This window comes from Phalacrocorax carbo, chromosome 11 (assembly GCF_963921805.1).
Source record: "Phalacrocorax carbo chromosome 11, bPhaCar2.1, whole genome shotgun sequence".
Classification (NCBI taxonomy): Eukaryota; Metazoa; Chordata; class Aves; order Suliformes; family Phalacrocoracidae; genus Phalacrocorax; species Phalacrocorax carbo.
The window spans coordinates 11,800,682-11,820,547 of NC_087523.1; the positions used below are offsets into that span (position 1 = coordinate 11,800,682).

General features: G+C 48.8%; 3 protein-coding genes across 8 annotated transcripts; 2 read left to right on the plus strand and 1 right to left on the minus strand.

Annotated features, from left to right (window-relative positions):
- The first annotated feature begins 106 nt into the window (after positions 1-106).
- MTCP1 (mature T cell proliferation 1) lies at positions 107-5,819 on the plus strand. 6 transcript variants are annotated; one of them, XM_064463099.1, is made up of 6 exons: positions 142-173; positions 576-631; positions 3,128-4,068; positions 4,170-4,340; positions 4,494-4,545; positions 5,783-5,819. In XM_064463099.1, the coding sequence occupies exons 3-5, from the start codon at positions 3,961-3,963 to the stop codon at positions 4,539-4,541; spliced, it is 327 nt and encodes a 108-aa protein (XP_064319169.1). In that variant the 5' UTR covers positions 142-173; positions 576-631; positions 3,128-3,960; the 3' UTR covers positions 4,542-4,545; positions 5,783-5,819. The 6 variants fall into 6 exon arrangements, with proteins under 6 accessions (XP_064319165.1, XP_064319168.1, XP_064319169.1 ...); XM_064463094.1 differs by having other exon boundaries at positions 158-173; positions 1,736-4,068; XM_064463095.1 differs by lacking the exon at positions 576-631 and having other exon boundaries at positions 107-173; positions 3,083-4,068.
- On the plus strand, positions 5,783-10,697 carry CMC4 (C-X9-C motif containing 4). The gene is made up of 2 exons (XM_064463100.1): positions 5,783-5,850; positions 9,193-10,697. Exons 1-2 carry the CDS (start codon positions 5,793-5,795, stop codon positions 9,360-9,362), a joined length of 228 nt encoding a protein of 75 aa, XP_064319170.1. The 5' UTR covers positions 5,783-5,792; the 3' UTR covers positions 9,363-10,697.
- A 695-nt stretch (positions 10,698-11,392) lies between these two features.
- On the minus strand, positions 11,393-18,526 carry FUNDC2 (FUN14 domain containing 2). Its single transcript, XM_064463092.1, has 5 exons — positions 18,417-18,526; positions 17,763-17,913; positions 16,284-16,359; positions 14,956-15,090; positions 11,393-14,332 (listed from the first exon to the last, which is right to left on the minus strand). The coding sequence occupies exons 1-5, from the start codon at positions 18,433-18,435 to the stop codon at positions 14,255-14,257; spliced, it is 459 nt and encodes a 152-aa protein (XP_064319162.1). The 5' UTR covers positions 18,436-18,526; the 3' UTR covers positions 11,393-14,254.
- Positions 18,527-19,866: the final 1,340 nt, after the last annotated feature.

Sequence of the window (19,866 nt, forward strand, 5' to 3'; positions counted from 1 at the left end):
GGGGGACGGGACAGGGCGGTGCGGCCCGGCCCGGCCCGGGGCGGGGCTCCGCTGCGCGCCGGCCATTGGGGCCTGCGAGCCGCCAGGGGGAGGCTGCGGGGTCAGAGGGGAGGGCGGGGGAAGGTTTTGCTCGGTGCACACGGCGCTGGCTGTCACCTGGCATGGGGCTGCAGGTAGGTCACGGGCGGGTGGCCCGAGGGGCCCGGCCCGGCGCCTCCCGCTCCGACTGGTGCCGTCTCATGCCGAGGGGCGGCCGCCGAGCCCCACAGGCCCTGCCCGGGTGGGAGGCGGTTGCTATGGAGATGTGCTGCGTCCCTTTCCCGCCGCGGCGGCCGGGCCTCTCCGGCCCTTCCCGCCTCCTCTCCGCCATGGCCGGCCCGCCCGCCGTCCTCACAGGTCCCACAGCCCCTCCCCATCCTGCTGTCCCTGCTCCCTTTGTCCGCACCGCCCGCCGCCCCCCCTCCTCGGCCGACCCTTCACCAGGCCCGGCTCCCGCACCCCTTTCCTCGTCCTACCTGTCCTTCGGGGCTCCCCCCACACTATGTCCATCTCTTTTTGTCTTCCTGTTTCTTTAGATCTTACCAAAGCTAGACCTTCCCTCCCCAAACTGCTGGACAGCCCCGGCTGGGTGGTGAGCATCTGCTACCCCTCAGTAGGTCGGGCAGAGCGGAGAGTGGAGCCGTGGAGGTGCTTGCTCGGGGAAAGTGCTCCAGGCAGAGTAGAGTCCAAACCCCCAAGAAGAAGCTTTAGAGTGAGTCAACATACTCTTACCTCAGCAGTCAGCTCATCTGATCCCTGACTTGTTGCAAGACGCAGGCTGGGATTTTCAGGAACATTCGGCTCCCTTTTAGCTCCCCAGAGTCTGCGCGCACAGAGCTGTGCAGGCACCTGCACACTCTCCACTAGAAGGCCCAACTGGCCAGCCTTGGTCCAGAAGCTGTGCGTGGCTGCGTTAGCACAACACTCTGCCTGATTCACTGAGCCTCATCATCACTTTTTTATCTTGGTGCCTAAATGGCAGCTGAACTCTTCTAACAATCTGACCCAGTCCCCTTTTAAAAGAGAAGGTAATAAAGGGTGGAGTTTGTTCAGCATGCTGAGCTCCAGCTCTGGGGATGGTCCAAGAGGCAGCTGGAGCAATTTCTTCTACTGTTTTCATAAAATATTTTAATGTACCCAATTGAAAAGCAAATAAATTGTCTTCACCACCAGATGCAGTCCTCCTCCTGGCCATTTTCATATTTATTCATATATTGTATGGCTCAGAAATCCACCGAAGTCCTAGAACAGCATTAAACTTCTAAGGCCTGATGCTGGAATGGACAGAATACCTGCAAGTCTTGTTCTTCTCTATGGGGATTGGGCTTTAAATCTCCCTAAATCAATACCTTAAACAGCTCAGATTTCTGCAGTTATGTTGATGGAAACATTAAAATCTGTGTGAAAGGATGACTCTGCAATCCTGCAAATTTAAGCTGATGGCTTTTTTGTTGGATGTGGTGGGTTTTTTTAATAGAATACGAAGCAAGCAGTATAAGAAACAGGTTTTACAATGTTTTAAAAATAAGTAAGCTTAATTATCCTTTCACCCATGCCTTCCTTCAGGCTTTTTAATTGCTTTCTGATAAAATCTGCAAAAATAGGATTTGTATATGTTTTTCCCTTCTTAAAGTTTCAGGTGCAAATGTCTAAGCGTGTGCTTTTACAAATCATCTGTTTCTTTTGTATGTTTGAGTACTCAAGAGAGGCGTGCCTTACTTCAAACCCAATTGATGGTGTTGCCTGACCTCAAGATTTTATTTGTGGCACTAACTGAGCACGTTCTTAAGAGTCTTAGAGACTGTTGAAAAGAGAGGCCAGACTGGGCCTTTGAACTTTGGCAGCTGAACTGAGAGCTATGGAGTTCGGAGGAAGTTTGGGGCAAATGGTGAAAGCGCATGTTAACTGCTGCCCATTCTGCAGCGTCCTCTGCATGAGACCTTGTTCTGTTGGTCCTGTACCTATCATTACTACCATGTTCATACACAATAAACACAAACATACATGTTGTGCTTTAGTCTTCCTACCTGTAGTTCAGCAAGACTGAACCAGGTTAGTATTTGGATAGGAGACCTTCCAGGAGAGTTTATTTGCTGTAGGAAATAGTGTTCACTTAATGAGTAATATTTTTCCAATACTGAAGTCAGTCTTGAGTTTTCTGGTTCTGGGGATAATGAGCTGTAGAAATTCCAGCCTTGAATGGAATGAAAGCAAGTTCTTGAGCATTTTTGGTCATGATGGAGCTTTTCACAATTTACTGCAGAGTAGGAGAGCATCCTGGCCAAATTCCAACCTGGGTGATTACATTCAGCTGACTGAAAAGGAGCAGTGGCGATTGCTGCATTTCACTGTTGGGCAAAGTGATTTCCACACATGGGCTTAAATTTGTGTAGTGACTTAGGGTAAAGCAGAATGAAAAGGACTTACAGAAATGTCCCTTTAACCCTCACAGCTTATTCTTGAAAGCCTTGTGAGGCTTGTCAGTCTGTTGTCACATTCCTCTAAATGCCACTGATCCAGCTGCTGGGGCATTGCTTGGAATGGCCGTATCACATCACAGGATGGTCTTCAGAACAGTGGTGCTTTTTATAATGCACATGCACATTCCCACATATCAAGCAAGGAAACAAACAGAATGCCAGAAAACCAAATAATAAAAGAACATTCAAAGTTTTCTTTGTTAGAAAAATACTGTGACAGTGCTGTTCAGGCTTATCCGTGGTTGGTGTTTTGTTTTCAAAAAGGCTAAGTGATCCTTTGATTCAAAAAAGTAGAGAAGCACTGATGTAAGATACAGAAGGCAACATGGAAGTGTATTTCCTGTTATATATGTACCCCAATGTATAACAATTTTTTTCTTTCCCTGACTTTTGCTACTTTATTTTGTACCCAGATTTTCTTGCTCCTGTCTGAAATACGCCTTATTACTTTAAAAGTTTTCAGAAGATCACTGTGTTTCACTGGGATAGGAATATTACATCTGCTTCATAGCAGGAGGATGTTATATGTATTACAGCTTAACTCTGTTCTACTTTAAACCTAGATAAAGAATGAAGACTGTCTGTACCATTTTGATTACCTCTTCTAGGGTTCAAAGAGAGAATCATTTCCCCTGACCTTCACTTGCTAATGGCTCAGCTTGATCTAACTGGTATACAGATAAACTTGCTGTTAAACAAAAATTCCGATAGGAAGAACCACCTCAATGTCCAAAATTCCTTTGCCCCTGCTGGTATTGGTGGCTCTCTGTAACCATCTAAAAGCCGAACTGCGCAAAGTCACGAGAGCTATTCACGAGAAGCTTGTATATAAATGGACAATGCTGCCACCCTCTTGAGAGATGAGACGAAGGACCCTTCACAATGACAGCTCTGCAAGTTCCAAATATGAGAGTCGTGCATACGGAGTTTCATGCTTTGTCTCTGGAGCGATCTTCGTTCTTCTTAAGCTAATTTCACCTCCTGTCACAAGTTTTGCATTTGGGATTTAGACCATCATTAGCCACGGAACTCCTGTGTAAATCACTTCTTTTTTTTTTTTTTTCTTCCCCCCCCATTTTACACAAAGACTGTTAATAGGACTGTTAGTGGAATAAGCAAAGCTAATATTCACAGGGTTTAACTTCGTACCAATAGCACCTTTTGCCCCAGAATGCCTTACAAACAGCATACAGCACGCACGTCCCAGTGTACAACTTGTCATGAAATTTCTGTTCACTTAGGCACCACCTTAGTTTCCCAAGCTGACTTTTAGGGACATTTCAGCACATAGATCTCATACAATAAGTCAGACACCACCCAGAGGTGCCTTTCAGGTCCGAGAGCTTTCTCCATGAATGTATTCAGAGCTAAAGAGACCATGCGTTCATCCTGCGGGTTGATGCCGTCCACCTAACGGGAGCATCCTGAAGTGACTGAGGGAATGGCAGAAGGAGGGCACCCTGGCGCTCCTCCTGTCCGACTGTGGGTGCGACGTGTAGGTGTTTACTGCGATGAGCACCGCAAAACGTGGCTTGTGGCTGCAGAAGAGGCAAGTGTCCTTTGAGCTTCCCAGTGATTGTAGCTTTGCTATTGCAGGTGCCTCTACTGCATTGCCAGTAACTGCCTCCTCTTTTTGTTACTTTCCCCTAGGAGGAAGGTATGCTGAGGGCTCGGATCCAAAGAGTTCAGGTTCCCCTGGGTGAGGCGCTGCGACCCAGCCAGCTCCCCCCATCCCGGCTGCCTCATATGTGGCAGCTGTCCCAGGGTGAGCAGTACAGGGATAGTAACTCTCGCGTTTGGGAGATAGAGCACCATCTCATGGTAAGGATGGTGGCAACAATAGACCATAGTCATGCCTGTTTGTGAAGTCATTTGAGATCCTTGAGGGACGGCAAAGGACTGTTATTTTGTTGAAGTCCATTAGCTCAGCCACAGTAATTGTAGACGTATTGAACTTTTCCTTGTCGCTTACAGCTTGGTGGTGTTGAAGAACTGCTGCTTAAACTCGTGCCTGGTGATTAATCTGGTATGTGTAGACATTACCCCTGCTTTGTACTGTGTTCTGTTTATTCCCAGTCATTCTTTAATGTGAATTTTTGTCTTTCAGGAGCAGTGGCTCTAGGAAGATGTCGTTGTATATTTTGTACAATAAATGATTCTCCCTCCACTGAAATGCAGCCACCTCTGAGGTGGAAGCAGTTAAACAACACACAGCAACATCACACAAGAGTTTAGAACAGGCAGTGAAGAGGAGTATTTTTTCCAAGTGAAGCATCAGGGGGAGTTTTAGGTAGGCAGAATGTAATTGCCCCAAGTGGATTTTGGCCAGGATGCTGGAAATCATGCCCTAGTGATATCTAATAGTGCTGTTGGCCAGTGAATTACGGGAATTTTGAAAGGCAGCACCTCCCTAGCTCTGGGTAGGGGCAGGAGCTGAAGTCCCACCACCACTTTCAGTAACAGTAGAGGTCTCCCATCCAACTACTAGTACCACCAGGTTTTGCTTGTCTTTTGATTTCTCACTGAAGATCACAGTTCCAGGTGTCACAGCTGCATAAAGTCAAACTGAGTGTCTGAAATCACACTTTCTAGGGATTTGAACAAGATGGAGCTGCCCTCCAGTCTGGTTTGTTTGGTTTTTGGGGTTTTTTTTTGGATGGTGGGGGCAGATTTCCAAGAGACTGTCTCCTGGAACAACAGAAAAAAAAAGCCCTCCTTTTTGTCTTTATGGTACATACACAACTAAGTTGTTTTGTTTGGTTGTTTTTTTAAATGCCTCTCCCGGCTGCACTTATATATATACACACACACACCAAGTCCTTGGTTGTGTAGAGCTCACAGAGAGGGATTTTACATAAATACATGTTTTAGTATAAATTCTAGAGGCACAGTACTGTTAAAAATTAGTCAACAATGTTAATTTGAATCTTTGCTGGAATCTTTGTGGATCCAAGTGGAAAAGGACACAATTTGACCAGAGAAAAGAAAAAGGCCTTCAAGCCTAGCAACATTAAGCTTCCTGTGTTCATTGTCCACATAATCATCCTTTAGCCAGATACAGAGAATTGTTGCGTATGTTTGCAGGCATGTGCAAGCAGCAGTAGATGTTTTCTGAACTGACTGTGACAGAGAGGGAAATTAGGAGCTCTTTAAAGCCTTGGCTTTAAGACACTGTCTTCCTCCCCCTGCACCCCCCCATCCCCCCCACCCCCGCCCCCTGAAAAGCATGTTGTTTCTACAGTAACATTTTCCTATCATTTTAGTTCTCTGAACATGTCCCAGAAGGATCCCTGCCAGAAACAAGCCTGTGAAATACAGAAATGCTTGCAAGGTACCAAGTGTCATTTTGTCTTTTCGGTGTCTTGATTTTTATTGGAACTTAGTTCTTTTAGTTTTCTCCTGTTCTCCTTTCACCTTGAGAAGGAAGAAATCAAGCACATTAGCATCACCTGGTTGCAAAGCAACCAGAATGATAATGTCTGATTTAATAGAATTCAGTTGTGCTTGATTGTAAATAATGAGATTCCATTAGTACAAAACAGAGTGTTTGTAACAGTAATCTTGTGCTTATCTCAGAGTGTTCTCCATGCTTGTAGTGAGATCCCATGTGTAGTCTTGGGACTCAGCTGTAGGCGGGGAGAGCTAGACGTTATAATAAGCTGTCTTACAAAGCGGGTACTGAGTTAGCGGGTGGATTGTATGAGAAGACTGCAGAGCTTCTAGCTCCAGGGGTATTTTAAGAGCAGGTCAGACAGATGTCTGCCATGAATGGGTAAGGTATATGTGATTTGGCCTTAAGGTAGGAGATGGTATCCCTCTGGAAACCTTTGACAACTGCTTTGTATTAGCTTAATTAAATGTTTGTAGGGGCGAGGGAGATTATGTGATAATGTGTTTTCGGAGTCTGAGCTGGGAAGAGCAGGCTTGTTGTTTGCAGAGGACAATATATTTTTTTTTAATTTTGATTGCTTCTTGGAAAAAGATTTGCGTTATGGAATGAATAAGAGGTACCTTATTCCTATGTCAAGGTAGCTCAGCCATATGGGAAAGAGTTCTTCCTAACTCACCTGGTGGAGCCCTTAGCCAGCATGCTCTGAGCTTCACTTGAGAATAACTCATGGTGTTAGCCCAGGGATGATAAGGCAGGAGGCTAGCAACACCACAGCTAAAATTAGCCAGGTCAGTTCCACAGCAATTCATTTCTGCCTTTAATTTTTTTGCAGACTACAGGCAGGTTTGCTAAAATATAGCAGGGAGGGAGGAGGGGGTCCTGCTGGGGAAGTAGAGGGATGGCTTTGCAGGCTGCAGCAAACATAGTGATTGCAATCTGTGCAGGTAACACAACGACCCCGGTGGTTGGGGATGAGCACAGGAGAAAAAGCATCTGGGAAAACGTGGGGAAAAGCACTAGTCAGTTATTGATTAGTAGATGTCTTTCTTTCCCAGGATTGTTTTTGGAAGCTATGTTCAGCTCAAAGCAAGCGCTCAAACAACCCCCTGTACATGTCCCCAGCATTTTTCTAGATACTACCTTTTACTGTCTTCATGGTTTGGAGCATTCTCCCATGAAGGGCTGCCTTCTAACCCCATAGTAACTGCACTTAAAAGCTAATGTTTGAGCCTGGTTTGGTCCCATCTGTGACAATGTTCTTTTTATAACATTCACAGAGGTTATTCCAAGTGTTTAGCTGTGTAGGTTTGTGTACAGCTTTGGATCTGAATGGTTAAGTGTTAACAAAGAAGCTTTTTGACTCTGCTACATGCACACTTCACTGTCCATCGCTCCTCTAGCTATCATTTTGGAGTGCTGCTGTTGTTCATGTATTATTGTGCTGTAGAGTTGTCTGAGTTGCACAGATGAAGCAGCTGAGTTGACAGACAGCAAAGCAATCTTTCCCTGTAAGAATTAATGTGATAGAGGATGTATACAGAGCCTGAACTGACAAATATGCAGAGGAGTGTACACAATGCTGAGGATGGAGGACCTTTGGGAGATGCTGGCTTTTCAAAGGCTGTTTTTGGAGTGGGTCATTGTTCCAAAAGATCTTGCCTGCTTCCCCTGTGAGACCGAATGCCCACTGAAAAGCCCTTTTGTGTTTTACCATCCATTGTATCACTGTTGTGCTTTTCAGGAATGCATCCTTGTCAGATAGCAGGGTGTGCCTGTATGTAGCTGTAGTTTTAGAAACAAACCTGCACAGGCAGAGGAACAGTTAGGAGAGCCTTGGACTCATCATTGGCAGGTTATGGCAGAGAGAGATTAGTTCTCCTTTCCAAGGGCCTGCCATGCCCACTAGGCTGCTAGCTTACACAAAGCAGTGACATCATCATAGCCTTTTTCTCAGGGGTGACCTCCGTGATTGTGTTACAGGTCACTCACCAACCCAGTTATGCAATTCATAGACTAGCAATCAGAGCGGACTGGCTTGCTTGTTAACCTGAAGGCATTCAATGCTGCTTTCTGGTCTCTCCGGCGGGTGCTGTGTCTGTCTCACAAACTTTTGTTTCTTTTAGACTTTTAAAAATCAGTGGTAGATGGAGGGGTGAGTGCAGCTGTGTAGTGGTTGTGTAGATCATCCAAGGCAGAGTGGGTAGCTCTGCATGCACTGCCCTTCTGTGCAGCCAGGGAGTTACTAATTCAAGCCACAGACTCAGTCTGCTCACGTATCCACAGGGCTTCCCTCTGAGAGCCTGGTGGCCAGCCCTGCTGTGGGCTTTGCCACCTCAGCCAACAGTGGCAGCCAGCAAACCACCTGCTGGACAAATCACCTGTGTCCTGCAGTGCCTGAACTGCTGGTGCAGTGAAATCTCTCCAAGCCTGAAACAAAGGCAATATGGAGAAAGTACAGGGGTGGGCATAGCTGTGCCATGCACAAAGATGTGAGCCCAGTCATCCCAGGTCAGACTAGGAGTTTATTTAGCCCCATGTTCCAGTTCTGGCATTGTCCAAGAGGAGAAGCCTAGGAAGGAAAGTGAGAGCGAGTCAAGTAACAGTTGTGTGGCTGAAAGACCTCCTGAGCTAGAAGGTCCACCTTTGTGTGGAAGGTGGTCATGTCACTGGCTCTGTGCAGTTGGATTCAGCTGCTGGCATCTGGCTAAGCATTCCTGCTAGCGTGTTGCCTGCTTTGGTTATGGTGCAAAGCTATGGTCCGCCAGCAACAGGCCACCCACCGGTAGGAGGTTGGCAGTCATACTCCTCACCCCTTCCTTTTACAAATCCCACAGTGCTGAAGGGTGCACGTCTCCCTGTTTACGCCAAGTCCTCTTTGGATGCCCTTATATTTACATTCAGCTGTCAACCTTATAGTGATATGGCAGCAAGATCCAGCTTAAAAGCACTCAGACTAAAGAGAGTAAGGATTGAAGGGCAGCAATAAAGGAAACCTCAGTCTTACTGTAGTGAGATGTGATAGCTACAGACCTGGGGGATTGAAGATGCACCCACCCACAACAGCAAGGCTGCCTTTGCATGGCTTTAGCTAGCTGAAACTAAAGAGATTTTTTTTTTCTTTTTTTTTCGTAGAGCAGAGAAAGTGATGAAATGCTTGTAAGCAGCTCTTGCTTTTCAGAGTAACTCCCTGCCCAGCAACTGAAGGGCTGGGCTAGATGTGTCCCCTCCAGGGACAAAACCTGTTCCCCTCTGTAGACTCAGTGTCTCCTTCTTATTTTCCAGTGAACAATTACATGGAGTCTAAGTGTGAAACCGTGCTTCAGGAAATGCGGAAGTGCTGCGCCCGGTATCCCAAGGGCAGATCCGTCTGTTGTTCAGGGTTTGAGAAAGAAGAAAGGGAGAGAGAAAAGTTTAAGGCAACTTCAGAAGGAATTCCCCCACCACCTCAGTAACACAATGCAGCTCCAGCAGGTGTCGGAGCACGGACTCACCTGCAGAGCTTGTGTGTGTTTTTTTCAAGCCTTCTTTAGACTTTCAGGAAAACCAGATTGCTCCTAGAACATACCACCTGGCACACCAAAAAGTATAAAGCAGAACCAACAGATGGCCTGGCTAACAGACTTTTATTTTCTGTACCAAAACACCATCTACATTGTCTTTGCATTGCACCTGTGTCTGTGAAAAGTCAACTTGATGTTTTTAGAATGCTTACCTTACTCTAATCCATCCTTGCTCTCAAAAATGAAGAACTGGAACCAAGTTATTCTGGCTTCTGGAGTAAGAGGTACAGGAAATGAGCTCAGAAGAGTGAGTGAGTGAGTTTAAGTGTGACACATGAAACAAACCCATCTTGACACAGCAAAGGTATCGCTGCAATCATGCAGTAGTTCCAGACAACAGTTGCCTGTCCAGTGGTTCAAGCTCAAGAATGGGAATCAGGCCTGGGGAGTGTTCCTAGGTCTTGCATAGATCATGAGTGACTACAAGTCACTTTGCCTAAGTGCCTCACTTTCCCACTGGACAGACTTTTGGTTACTTTATATTTGAATTGCCTACACGCTGCTATTTGCATGACAAAGATGTTACAGGAACATTATTTCAGGGATTGCTACAGGACTAGGATTTTTTTTGTTAAAAGCAATATTCATTTGAAAGATCTGACTGTTGATATAAAATTTATAAATTTATGTATAATTGAACACCTTTAAGCAATATGTTATGAACCCAGCGTAGTTCAACCTGCTGGTACCCAGAGGCCCGTCACAAAGCCCTGGGCTAGATCCAAGAACTGATTTAGGTGCTGCTTACTGAACAAGCAGTTGTAGGCACTTGCTTTCAGCACAGCATTCCAGACTCACTCACAAGCCGTCTGTGTCTGGACCCCAGGGAGAGATGGCTTTTCAGAACCTCTCACCCATGCAGCAGAATTTCCTGTGACCTGTAGGAAGAGCTTGGCAGACAGGTTCCTGTGTCACCTTTCAGAGCTGCCTAAGCCTCTCCATCCCCTGTAGCAGGAGTCCAGGCACCTCAGCAGGTGTCAAGTCCATTACAGGGCCTAGGCACCTAAATATCAGACTTCAAACCCACAAGGCCCCTAACTCTGTCATTAGATCTAGCTGTAAAGGACTTTTGTGCTGTGATCAAGTACAACTTATGAAATACTGCTTCTACGAACAGACCACTGTAGTCTAGGCACAATAGTTGAGTGTATTGAAGCCTAGAAGAGCAAACCATCTGTATTCACTGCTCTGAAATACCATGATACAAAATAAATGACTGGAACAAAATGTAGTCTCAGTTTGGTTGTTTATTGAGAATATAACATAGTTGCAAGCTAGGCAGCTTGGCTGCCATTCACCGCCCAGAGCTACAGGTGATATCATCATGTTTAAATAGAAGCTGCTTGCTATTTTTATAACCGGGGCTCAAGATCAGGATAATTCAGGGCTAGCCTTCCCCTCCCACCCCCTCCTCCCAAACAACCCTTAAGACAAAATAGGGATTTTCATATTCTTGAAAAGTAGGGGAAGGTGATGACAATGTTGCAAAGCAGCTCAAACACTTGACAAGTAGCTCGTTTTTCCCTTCTGCCCTATCTGAGCAGGAGCAGTGGAAAGTCACTAATAGATGATAAAATATTTAGGCTTCTGTTGCACCTGTTAAAAAAAGAAAAGCCTCATCTCCATGCCCATTCCTACTCAGCTGGAGCAAAACTCCTCAGCAGGGAGGCTCTAAAGCCAGGCTGGCAGCAGGATCACCCCCTGCCCCAGAACATCCCACCTTTGGGGAACATGGGTGATTGGTGCCAGGATCATCAAGGAGAGGGATTTATTACGGCAGCCCATGGTTACCCGCAAAGAGGGAAGGCTGGTGGCCTCATGCTACTGGACTGGCTGTAACTGCTCCCATGAGTCAAACGCAACATGCGGTGTAAGACAAAACCACACTGGTTCCCAGGAAGTCAGACCTCATGCACAGAAGCTTTTAGAGCAAAACTGTTTAATAAAATATCACTTCAGCAAGCATTTACATACAATATATAAAAACATTTTAAAAGCCTAGTGTGTTTTAAACCTTCTTATACTGGAACAGATGCCAGAAGTTATTGAAACAAGACCAAAAGGAGCAGTGACGGGAAGGGGGAGGAAACACCTCATCTTGGCACCTGCAACAATGAAAATGCATCCCCACAGAGGCTGATTCAGCATCAAAGCTTCCAGTGTGGGCCCACAGCATCAAACGGTGCCAGCCACAAGCCCAACACTGGCACAGCAGAAAGATTTGCCGGATCCTGATGTCCTTGTCCATTCCCCGCCTGCATTCATATCAAACTCAACATGAATTTGTCATTTGTTTCCCCTTCCAGCAGCAACTGAGGCATTTTAGCTCCATCTCTGGGCCACTTCTCTCCATAGCAGCAAGTCAGGGCCCTGTGGAGCAGAACCCAGTATATCCTTCCCAGGGGCTGGGCAGGAGGAGTGACTTATTCATGCCTGAAAAACATCCCTAAGGTCTGTTTATGATTTATTTTGAGCTTTGTCATTGGAGAAAGCTTTGTGGAGATTAGTGCATCTCAGAAGAAGTTGTGTTTTGCAGCACACCAGGCAAAGGGCAGCAATGCTGCTTTCCTACAGGAACAAGAGACACCCTGCAATACAAATGTATAAATTCATGCATGTTCAGCCCTGCAGGGTTCCTACCAAAAAAAAAAAAACGAACCCCAAAACCACCACCATCATCTGTCACTCCACTCCCAAACACCAGTTTACTGAAGGCCTATTTGCTGCATCACATCACTCCTGGGTGGCTTTTAGGAAGACCATAGTTAAAAGGACATGAGCCCAGCTGCTCTTTTGTTCTCCTTGGCCATGTATGGCAGGACAGGAGCAAAGATACCTGTTTCTGTTTCCTGATTACCTGCAGCCTCTTTTCAGATCCTGAAGGCAAGAAAACCTCAGCTAAATCAATATGTTGCTACACTGACACTTCAATCAACAGAGCTGAAACAAAACTGACAACTGCAAGTGCTCATCCCAAAATCTCTGGTGGAAGAACCCATCATTCCAAATCTTCCAGCAGCTCTCAGGGGAAGATGCCCACTTCTAGCCATTCTGAGAGCAGCAGCAGATAATCAAAAAGGCACTACACAGCACTGGAGACAGGGTGCAGTTGCTGAGCCAGGTGCTGCATCCCTATCACCCATGCGCATCATCATTCCCTAGCATGTTTCCCATTGAAGGATGAGCTTTCACATAAAAAAAAAAACCACAAACAAACAAACAAAAAAAAACCCACAAAAAAAACCCCAACACAGCCAACATTCTCGGCAAGAACGCCTACTACTGGAGGACATCACCCTGCTACCAGGCAAGTCCCCACGCCATGGAGAGTGGTAACACCAGCTCAGCCAATGTAGATCACCTCTGCACACAGCTGCACTGGGACAGACTGTCCAAAACCACCTGAGCTCTGCATCTGGGCTGCCTCATCACCTGGAGGAGAAGGGCTGCAGCTGATGGAATTAAGCAAGCAGCTTTTTTGTGGAAATGGTAAATGTAAAGAAGGAAGGAACATAACCAGGGAGGAAAGTATGGAAATAAGCCACTCCCACAAGAGTACAACCTGGTTCCCCCAACAGTTTTGTTATTTCAGTTGCTTGCAGAGACCAGGGGGATGGAATTTGTGCTCTGCAGAGGCAGGTAAAGGACCGCACTCCAGATTTCACACCCTCCCCCACCAACATTCCAGTAGAGCTGGCAAGAGGGAACTTGGACCAATATAATGTATGCTAAACATGGATGTATTTCATGCCTACAACCCTGTCCCACATGGTTATAGCTCTAAGAGCATCACCAAAAACAAAGCGGCCAGAGAAGGTCATGGTAGACCTAGAAACTCCAGTCTGAGGCCCAAGGTGATTTACAGTAAGTGGCACAGCTGAAACATACACCACCTGAGCCAGCTAGCCTGACACAGACAGGTCAAGCATGCTGGAAGCCTGCCTACCACAACAGAGCACCTCAGCACATTTCAAAAGCTGAGCAGTCAGCTAGCAAGCGAGAAACACACCCTACAGTGAAGGAGGCTTGGTGACTTTCAGAACACATGATGAGGAAAGGGCCTGGAGAATCACTCATGGTGCTCAGTTTCCATCAGTGCCAGTGCTGCAATTCCAGTAGGGATATAAATAACAGCAGAGAAGTCAAATGGCCATCTATGTGCAGTGCAATGGCAGGGGGTGGCCAGGAGAACCCCCAGCACCACATATAGCATGAACTTGCTCATTATTCACCTGCCCTGGACACAGCCCAGGCTGTCTCCCAACACTTCTTCATCCACCCCAGGACAGCCAAGCTCATTTTGGATTGCACACACCATCTCTGTGCAGAGGGAAGCACAGGTTTTCCAGGTACCAGGGCAGAAAAAGTGCAAGCTAAACAGCAGTGAAGAGCTGACAGCTGTTGTACACATATACTGGCAGACAAATGTACATGTAACAGCCCTGAGCACCTGGGAGGAAGCACATTTAAGAGATTTCTCTGCCACTTCATGTTTATGAGGCCACAACCGATCAGAAAATTTGGGACTGGGCCTGATTGGTGGGGAAAGGAATCACAATGACACACAGGGAGCCGTAAGCTTTTGGACCAGTCCCAGCACCCTAACAGCCCAGACAGAGGAAGAAGTTGGAAATCAGAAGCAGTGTTTTATAAAACAAGAGCTGGAACCTGGGAGCAGAAGGGACTGAGCCTGTCAGCAACATCCTTTGACTTCTAAGTGAGAGAGAACAGCAGTAGAGGAGGGCAAGGGAGGCCGGGCATGAAGGGAGAGTTGAGATCAGTTTCTAGGATGACATTCCAAGCAGGAATCCTCCAGCAAACCCTCCAGTCAGGATAACATTCTTCTTCAGAAATATGATCACCTAAGCAGGGGAGAGAAGAGCCAACAGTGTTCAACAACAGCAGGTCATCCACCCACCCTCCCCATAAGAAGACATCCCTCAGGCTGTTCTCTAAGGTGAGTGATGCTTGGAGAGATGCCACTGCTCATGTCTGGGAAAGTATCCTACCTCATGACCTCCCCTCCCTAATCTTCCCACTGCATGTACAGCTCCTGAACTGATGCAGTCACAGCTCAGCCTGGATCCTCTGAGAGCTGCAGTCCAAGCCTACATGCTCCAGGGAGCTCTCACAACCAGCAGAGTCACTCAGACAGAAGAGGGTAAACTAGGCCACTCTGCTGCCAGATCTGCTTAACTTTTCCTGTCAGACTGAAGAGATGCTTCTCCCCACAACCCCAGAACATTTTCTCCCAACCCCAAGGAAGTTGCAGCAACACATTTTAAGCTGGTGTCATGCATAGAAGCCACCCTGACTGTCTCAAACATGCATAGACAGCTTTGCCATCTCTCTAGTTTTGCTGTCATGCAAGCATTCCCTCCTTGCATTTGCACAATGGCAGATCCGTAACAGCCCAGGAGTCAATCCCATTTTCTGCTGTCCCTCCAGCTAAGCACCTGGACACACCCTGGGAGAGTTGTCTCACCTCATCCACTCTGCTTTTCACTTCTGGAGACATTTTGTTACCACTGCTGTGAAATTTCAGCTGCTGCTTGGCTTTGTTCACATCCCGTTCTACTAGCTTCCAGTCCACTTTGATGTATCCTGTGTGATTTGCAATCTAGAGTTTTGAGGGGTGGAAAGAAAGTTCCTGGAGTAAAGTCCTCCATGACCATGGCTCAACAGATCCCCTTGCTCACCCATCTTCCCTGATGACAGCCACCTCTCACACACTGGTCCAGTGGGCTGAGAGGATAAGCACACTGGCTTAAAAATTGGACAACGGACCACCCCTGCAGCTGTATTAAGTGTCCTGCAACATCTGTCTCCCACAGTAATCCCTTAACAGCAGGGCAAACATTGCAGCTTAGCCTGTTTCAGCCTCTATTCTCTAATGTAAAGCTGGCACCATCTCCCCCTCACAACTGCCACGTATATTGTTGGGAGTCTCTGCAGCTCTGCTGCTGCTGTGGGTGGACACAGCTATTAATAGCCTGATCCTCTCTAAATATTTTATCTGGTCAGGATGATTCAGCAGTGAAACTCTTCCTGCTCAGAGCAAGCTTTTGGCTTTCAGCAGAACAAGCAGAGCAAGAAGAGCAGGGAGAACAAGTCACACACGAGACAGTGCCTAAGAAGCAAACAAATAAGACTGCTGAGTGAGGCCTGAGAGCTGTTCTGCCTCCTGCAGGATGCATGAGCTAGATGTCTTCATCCAAGCAGCTGCCCTCAGTGCCAGGGTTCTTGGAAACCAGGAGAAATGGTTGAGGACAGAGAGAGATCTCCATTTCTCTCCTCTTCCCCAATGCTTTACAGAGGGCACTAAGTGTGCTGGCCTGACTCCTCAGGTAGCCAGGCTGACAGGAAGCATATCATAGACATAGACAAATCCCTCTTGACATCCAAGGCTGTTCCTCCAGGGGCACCACCTCCACAGGCATAGGACTAAGTACAGCAGCCAGTTCTGACTAGACAGTCCTGCAGCAGTGTGGTTTGCTGCAGCCAAAGGCTGCCTCCTGCTTCACTTGGGTGCCCCTGCAGTAACAGCTCTGATGTGCCTTTGGCCTGGCCTTTGTTAGCAGACCCTAAGTGGACAGCACCTTTTGGCAATCCTTAAGTTTATGCACACTAATCCTGCTTTGCTGCTGCATCTATGTACCCCAGGGAACACAGGCCCTCGACATCCACAGCCACACAGAGCTCCTGGCAGAGCGGGGAACTGGCCACATGTGTCCCAACAGGTAACGATCACTAGAGAGCCCTCCATCCCCACCAGCACAGCTCTCAGAAAGCCTGCCCACTGTTCATACACACCTGAAGCAGGAAAAAGCCACCTCCCACTGCTGTTGCTGCCAGCTTTCCAACTTTCTGGAAGATGAATCCGGTACACCTACAAATCAACCGGGATCCAGTCAGGAGAATAAGATACCAAACCCACACTCCTAAGCATGTTTCCCACAAGCAAGGCTGCCTTTGGCAATAATAACCCAAGACTCAGAGACAGCCTGACGAACAGCAGAAGAAACCCACGTGCAACTAGAGAGAAAGAGAAAGGCTTTGTGCCCATCCAAAAGTGATGCTTTATAGCTTTTTACTTTTCACTATCACTTTTCAGCCTTTTGCAGTTTTGATTCTTATCTCTTCAACATCAACCTTCTCCCAAAAAAGTAATCAGAAACACATGATTTCACTAAAATCAACAAGTGATTTTAGCTTTCTGGTTTTTTAAACTGGTATCATCTCTGAAGGGAAATTAGGCAGCACATCTGCTGCTGTTCCATGATAGAGCATGGGGAGATCACAAGTCATGCTTCCTTGTTGCCCAAACAACTGCTTACTTTTCCTTCTCATTTCTCAGAAGAGAAAAATGCTGAAACAAGCAGACAGCAGTGGTCTAAAGCTATACTGGCCTCCAAACTGGGTTACATACTCTCAACATGAAAGTAATTTCTGCAGCTACCAGAACTCAGGCAAGTGCCACACCATTGCTCAGACATGCAGCAAAGGGCTAGTGTGTTTTATCACCCAAAACAGACTTGACTTTGACCATAGTTTCCTTATCAACATTGCAAAACTACACAGCAACCTGCTCTTACCCATTTTTGAACACATACACTTAGCAAAGTGTATTAGAAGACAGAGGTGGCTAGCTCATATTTTTATCAGAAAATGAAGACTTGTCATACGCTTTTAATTGGTTACCCCTGTGCCAGATGAAGAACACAGGCCATAGCAAGAAGCAAAGCAGTGTGACTACACCAAGTTTTCAACTCAAACAATGCTGCATTATGGGAATGAAGTTGCAAATAGAGCCACAAGCCACCAGCCCCTGCACTTGCTACAAGAGACATGAAACCCTAGGATCCATGCCCACAGGTACAATAAGCCACCTCCCCAGGAGGATTTTCTGCAGATGCCTGAAGCATGTCCATCTCCAGGGAAGAAGGTGTCCTTGTTCCAAGAGGCTCATATTTGCTTGTCATTCAACACTACCACTTTATGGCAGAAATTAAAGAGAATTATCTCACCTCAAAAATTAAAGCCTGATGCAATTTTCTTCCCTAGAGGATGGTCTCAGTTCTTCAGCTCCACGTTAAAGGCAGCTTTTAAGACCTCCCGCGGTTCAGCAGAGCATGCCAGGGTACAGCGGGCTGAGCAAGCTGGACACCTGCCTTCTCTGAAAGACTGCCAGATGACCACCCTGCACCTGTCAGCGTGTTCCCAAAAGCCCAGCTAGTGCCCACAGGCATCCTGCCTGCCACGAGCAGCAATGACAACCCCAGCACATCTTACCATCCTGTGACCCCTCCAATCACCAGCTGCGTGGCCACATTGTATTTCTCAGCACTCGACCCAGAGCTGGGGGCGAAGACCTTGCGCCACCAGGGCCGGTTCTTCGTGTACTCTGCCAGATCCAGCACGTTGAACGAGTCCTCCTTCGCACCTGCAGGCACCTGGAGAGGCTCAGTGCCAGGACTGCTGTCCCACAGCCTCCTACTAGCTGTCCAGGACCTCCCCAAGGACACAGGACCCCTGCCCAGTCACATAGCCCACGGGGTCTGTCACTCCCCTCATGCTCCACGCCTTCCCCCGAGGGCCTCAGACCCTCTCAGGGCCCCTCAGACCTCGTTCCCGGGATCCCCCACCCCCCTCGGTGCTCTCGCAGGTCATGCCCCTGAGGAAGGAGAGCTGAGGACTCCTGCCCCAGGAGCCGCCCCCAGAGCGTCCTGCGGTGGTTCAGGCCCTCAGGCGGTGCCAGGCCCCGGTACCGGCCGCCGCACGTTGCCAATGGAAACGGCGCCGCGCAGGGCACGAGTCCCGCCCTCCTCCGGAGGGGCCGAGCTGAGGGAGCCGAGGACCCAGCCGCCAGGGGCAGAGGAGTGGAAGGACCCGCCGCCGCCTCCCCCACCGCCCCGGCCCGGCCCGGCCCGGCCCGGCCCGGCCCACCTCCGCCCGGCACCGCCATGGCGCCGCTGGGTTCCGCTCGCCGCTGCCACCACGCCGCCGCGGTCACGTGACCACGCGGCGCAGGCGCGCGGCCACCGCCTGACGTGGCCGCGCCAACGCCACGCCCCCGGGGCGTCATTGAGGGAGGGAACGCGCTGGGGCTGAGCGGAGGCGTAGCGGCGGCGCGCGCGGGGGGGGTCCGGGCGCGCGCCTGGGTGTAAGCCGGCCGCGGGCATGCACGTGGGCACGCGTTGGCCTCGACCGTGCGCCCGCTGGTGTCCATCGGCGCGCACCTCTAAGCGATCGTCCCCGCTTCTGCTGCTCGGGTGTGGCTCTGCGGGTCCCCTCGGCCCCAGTGCCCCTTGTGCCGTGGGTGGCTCTGCCGTGGGGTCTCCCAGGAGGGCCAGCTCAGGTGGAGTATCAGCGCAGCATGAGGGGGCCTGTGGCATGCAGGGGAGGGACAAAGGGGGCTCCACGGGTATCTTAAAAGCTTGCTAAAGCCCATGGTGGTTTGCTCCCTTTGGCATGGGAGGCTCTTGCTCAGCTGCAAGCTGTCACTCTGCAGAAACAGCACCTTTTGCCACTTGCTTAAAACAAACGCAGCCTTCCTGGGCACGGAAGCTCAGTGCCTTGGCACGTGCGCCAGGACTTCTTTTCTCGTGTTGGGTCACACACAGGAGCAGGGCAGGTGTGTGTGGAGCTGGGGACTCGGGCATGTTGGAAGCGGTGCGGAGAGCCTGCTGCGTGGTACCCGGCACGCACACTCAGCTCTGCCCTGGTGGGCCTTTGCCTGCCCCTAAGCCACTTTGGGCAGCCCAGGCATGCTGCCTGGCAGGAACGCATTTTATTGTCTCCCCTGAAACAATGATCCCTCCAATTTCAAGCCATTACTCACTTGAACTCCTGCAGAGCAAAAGCCACCTAGTTCCCTACTGTGCAGCTGCCCAGGGAGTAGCAAAGCCGGGAAACCTGAGACACAACCGGCAAAAACCCCGAGGGGTCCTCCTGGAGAGATTGTAAGTGAAGGAGGAGCAGGCTTGATCTTCCTGCAGGGTTAACGGAAACCAGTGCAGGAGTGGGAGCAGGAGCGCAGGCGGTGCAGGCTGGGTGGGGGAACAATGTTCTGGGAAACAACAGCAGCACTTTTCTGTGGTGGCTGGGACATCCCACTTGCAAACAGCCCAGCACCTCCTTCCCCCTTGCAGGCAGGTGGGGACGTGTCAGGAGCCACAGCAGCATCACATGTGTTTCCTGCACTGCCCTGATTAGGGGGAACTGGCTGGAGCAGTGCGTGCACACCCAAACCAAACTGACAGGACAGAGCTTCCCCGGGGATCGAGGCATCATATCTTGCACACAGTTGTCCTGTGGGGGCTGGTGGCTGCCGCCCAACAGCAGGTTTGAGCCTTGGGACCCGGCCATCTGAGGTGCCGAGGGCCAGGCAAGGCAC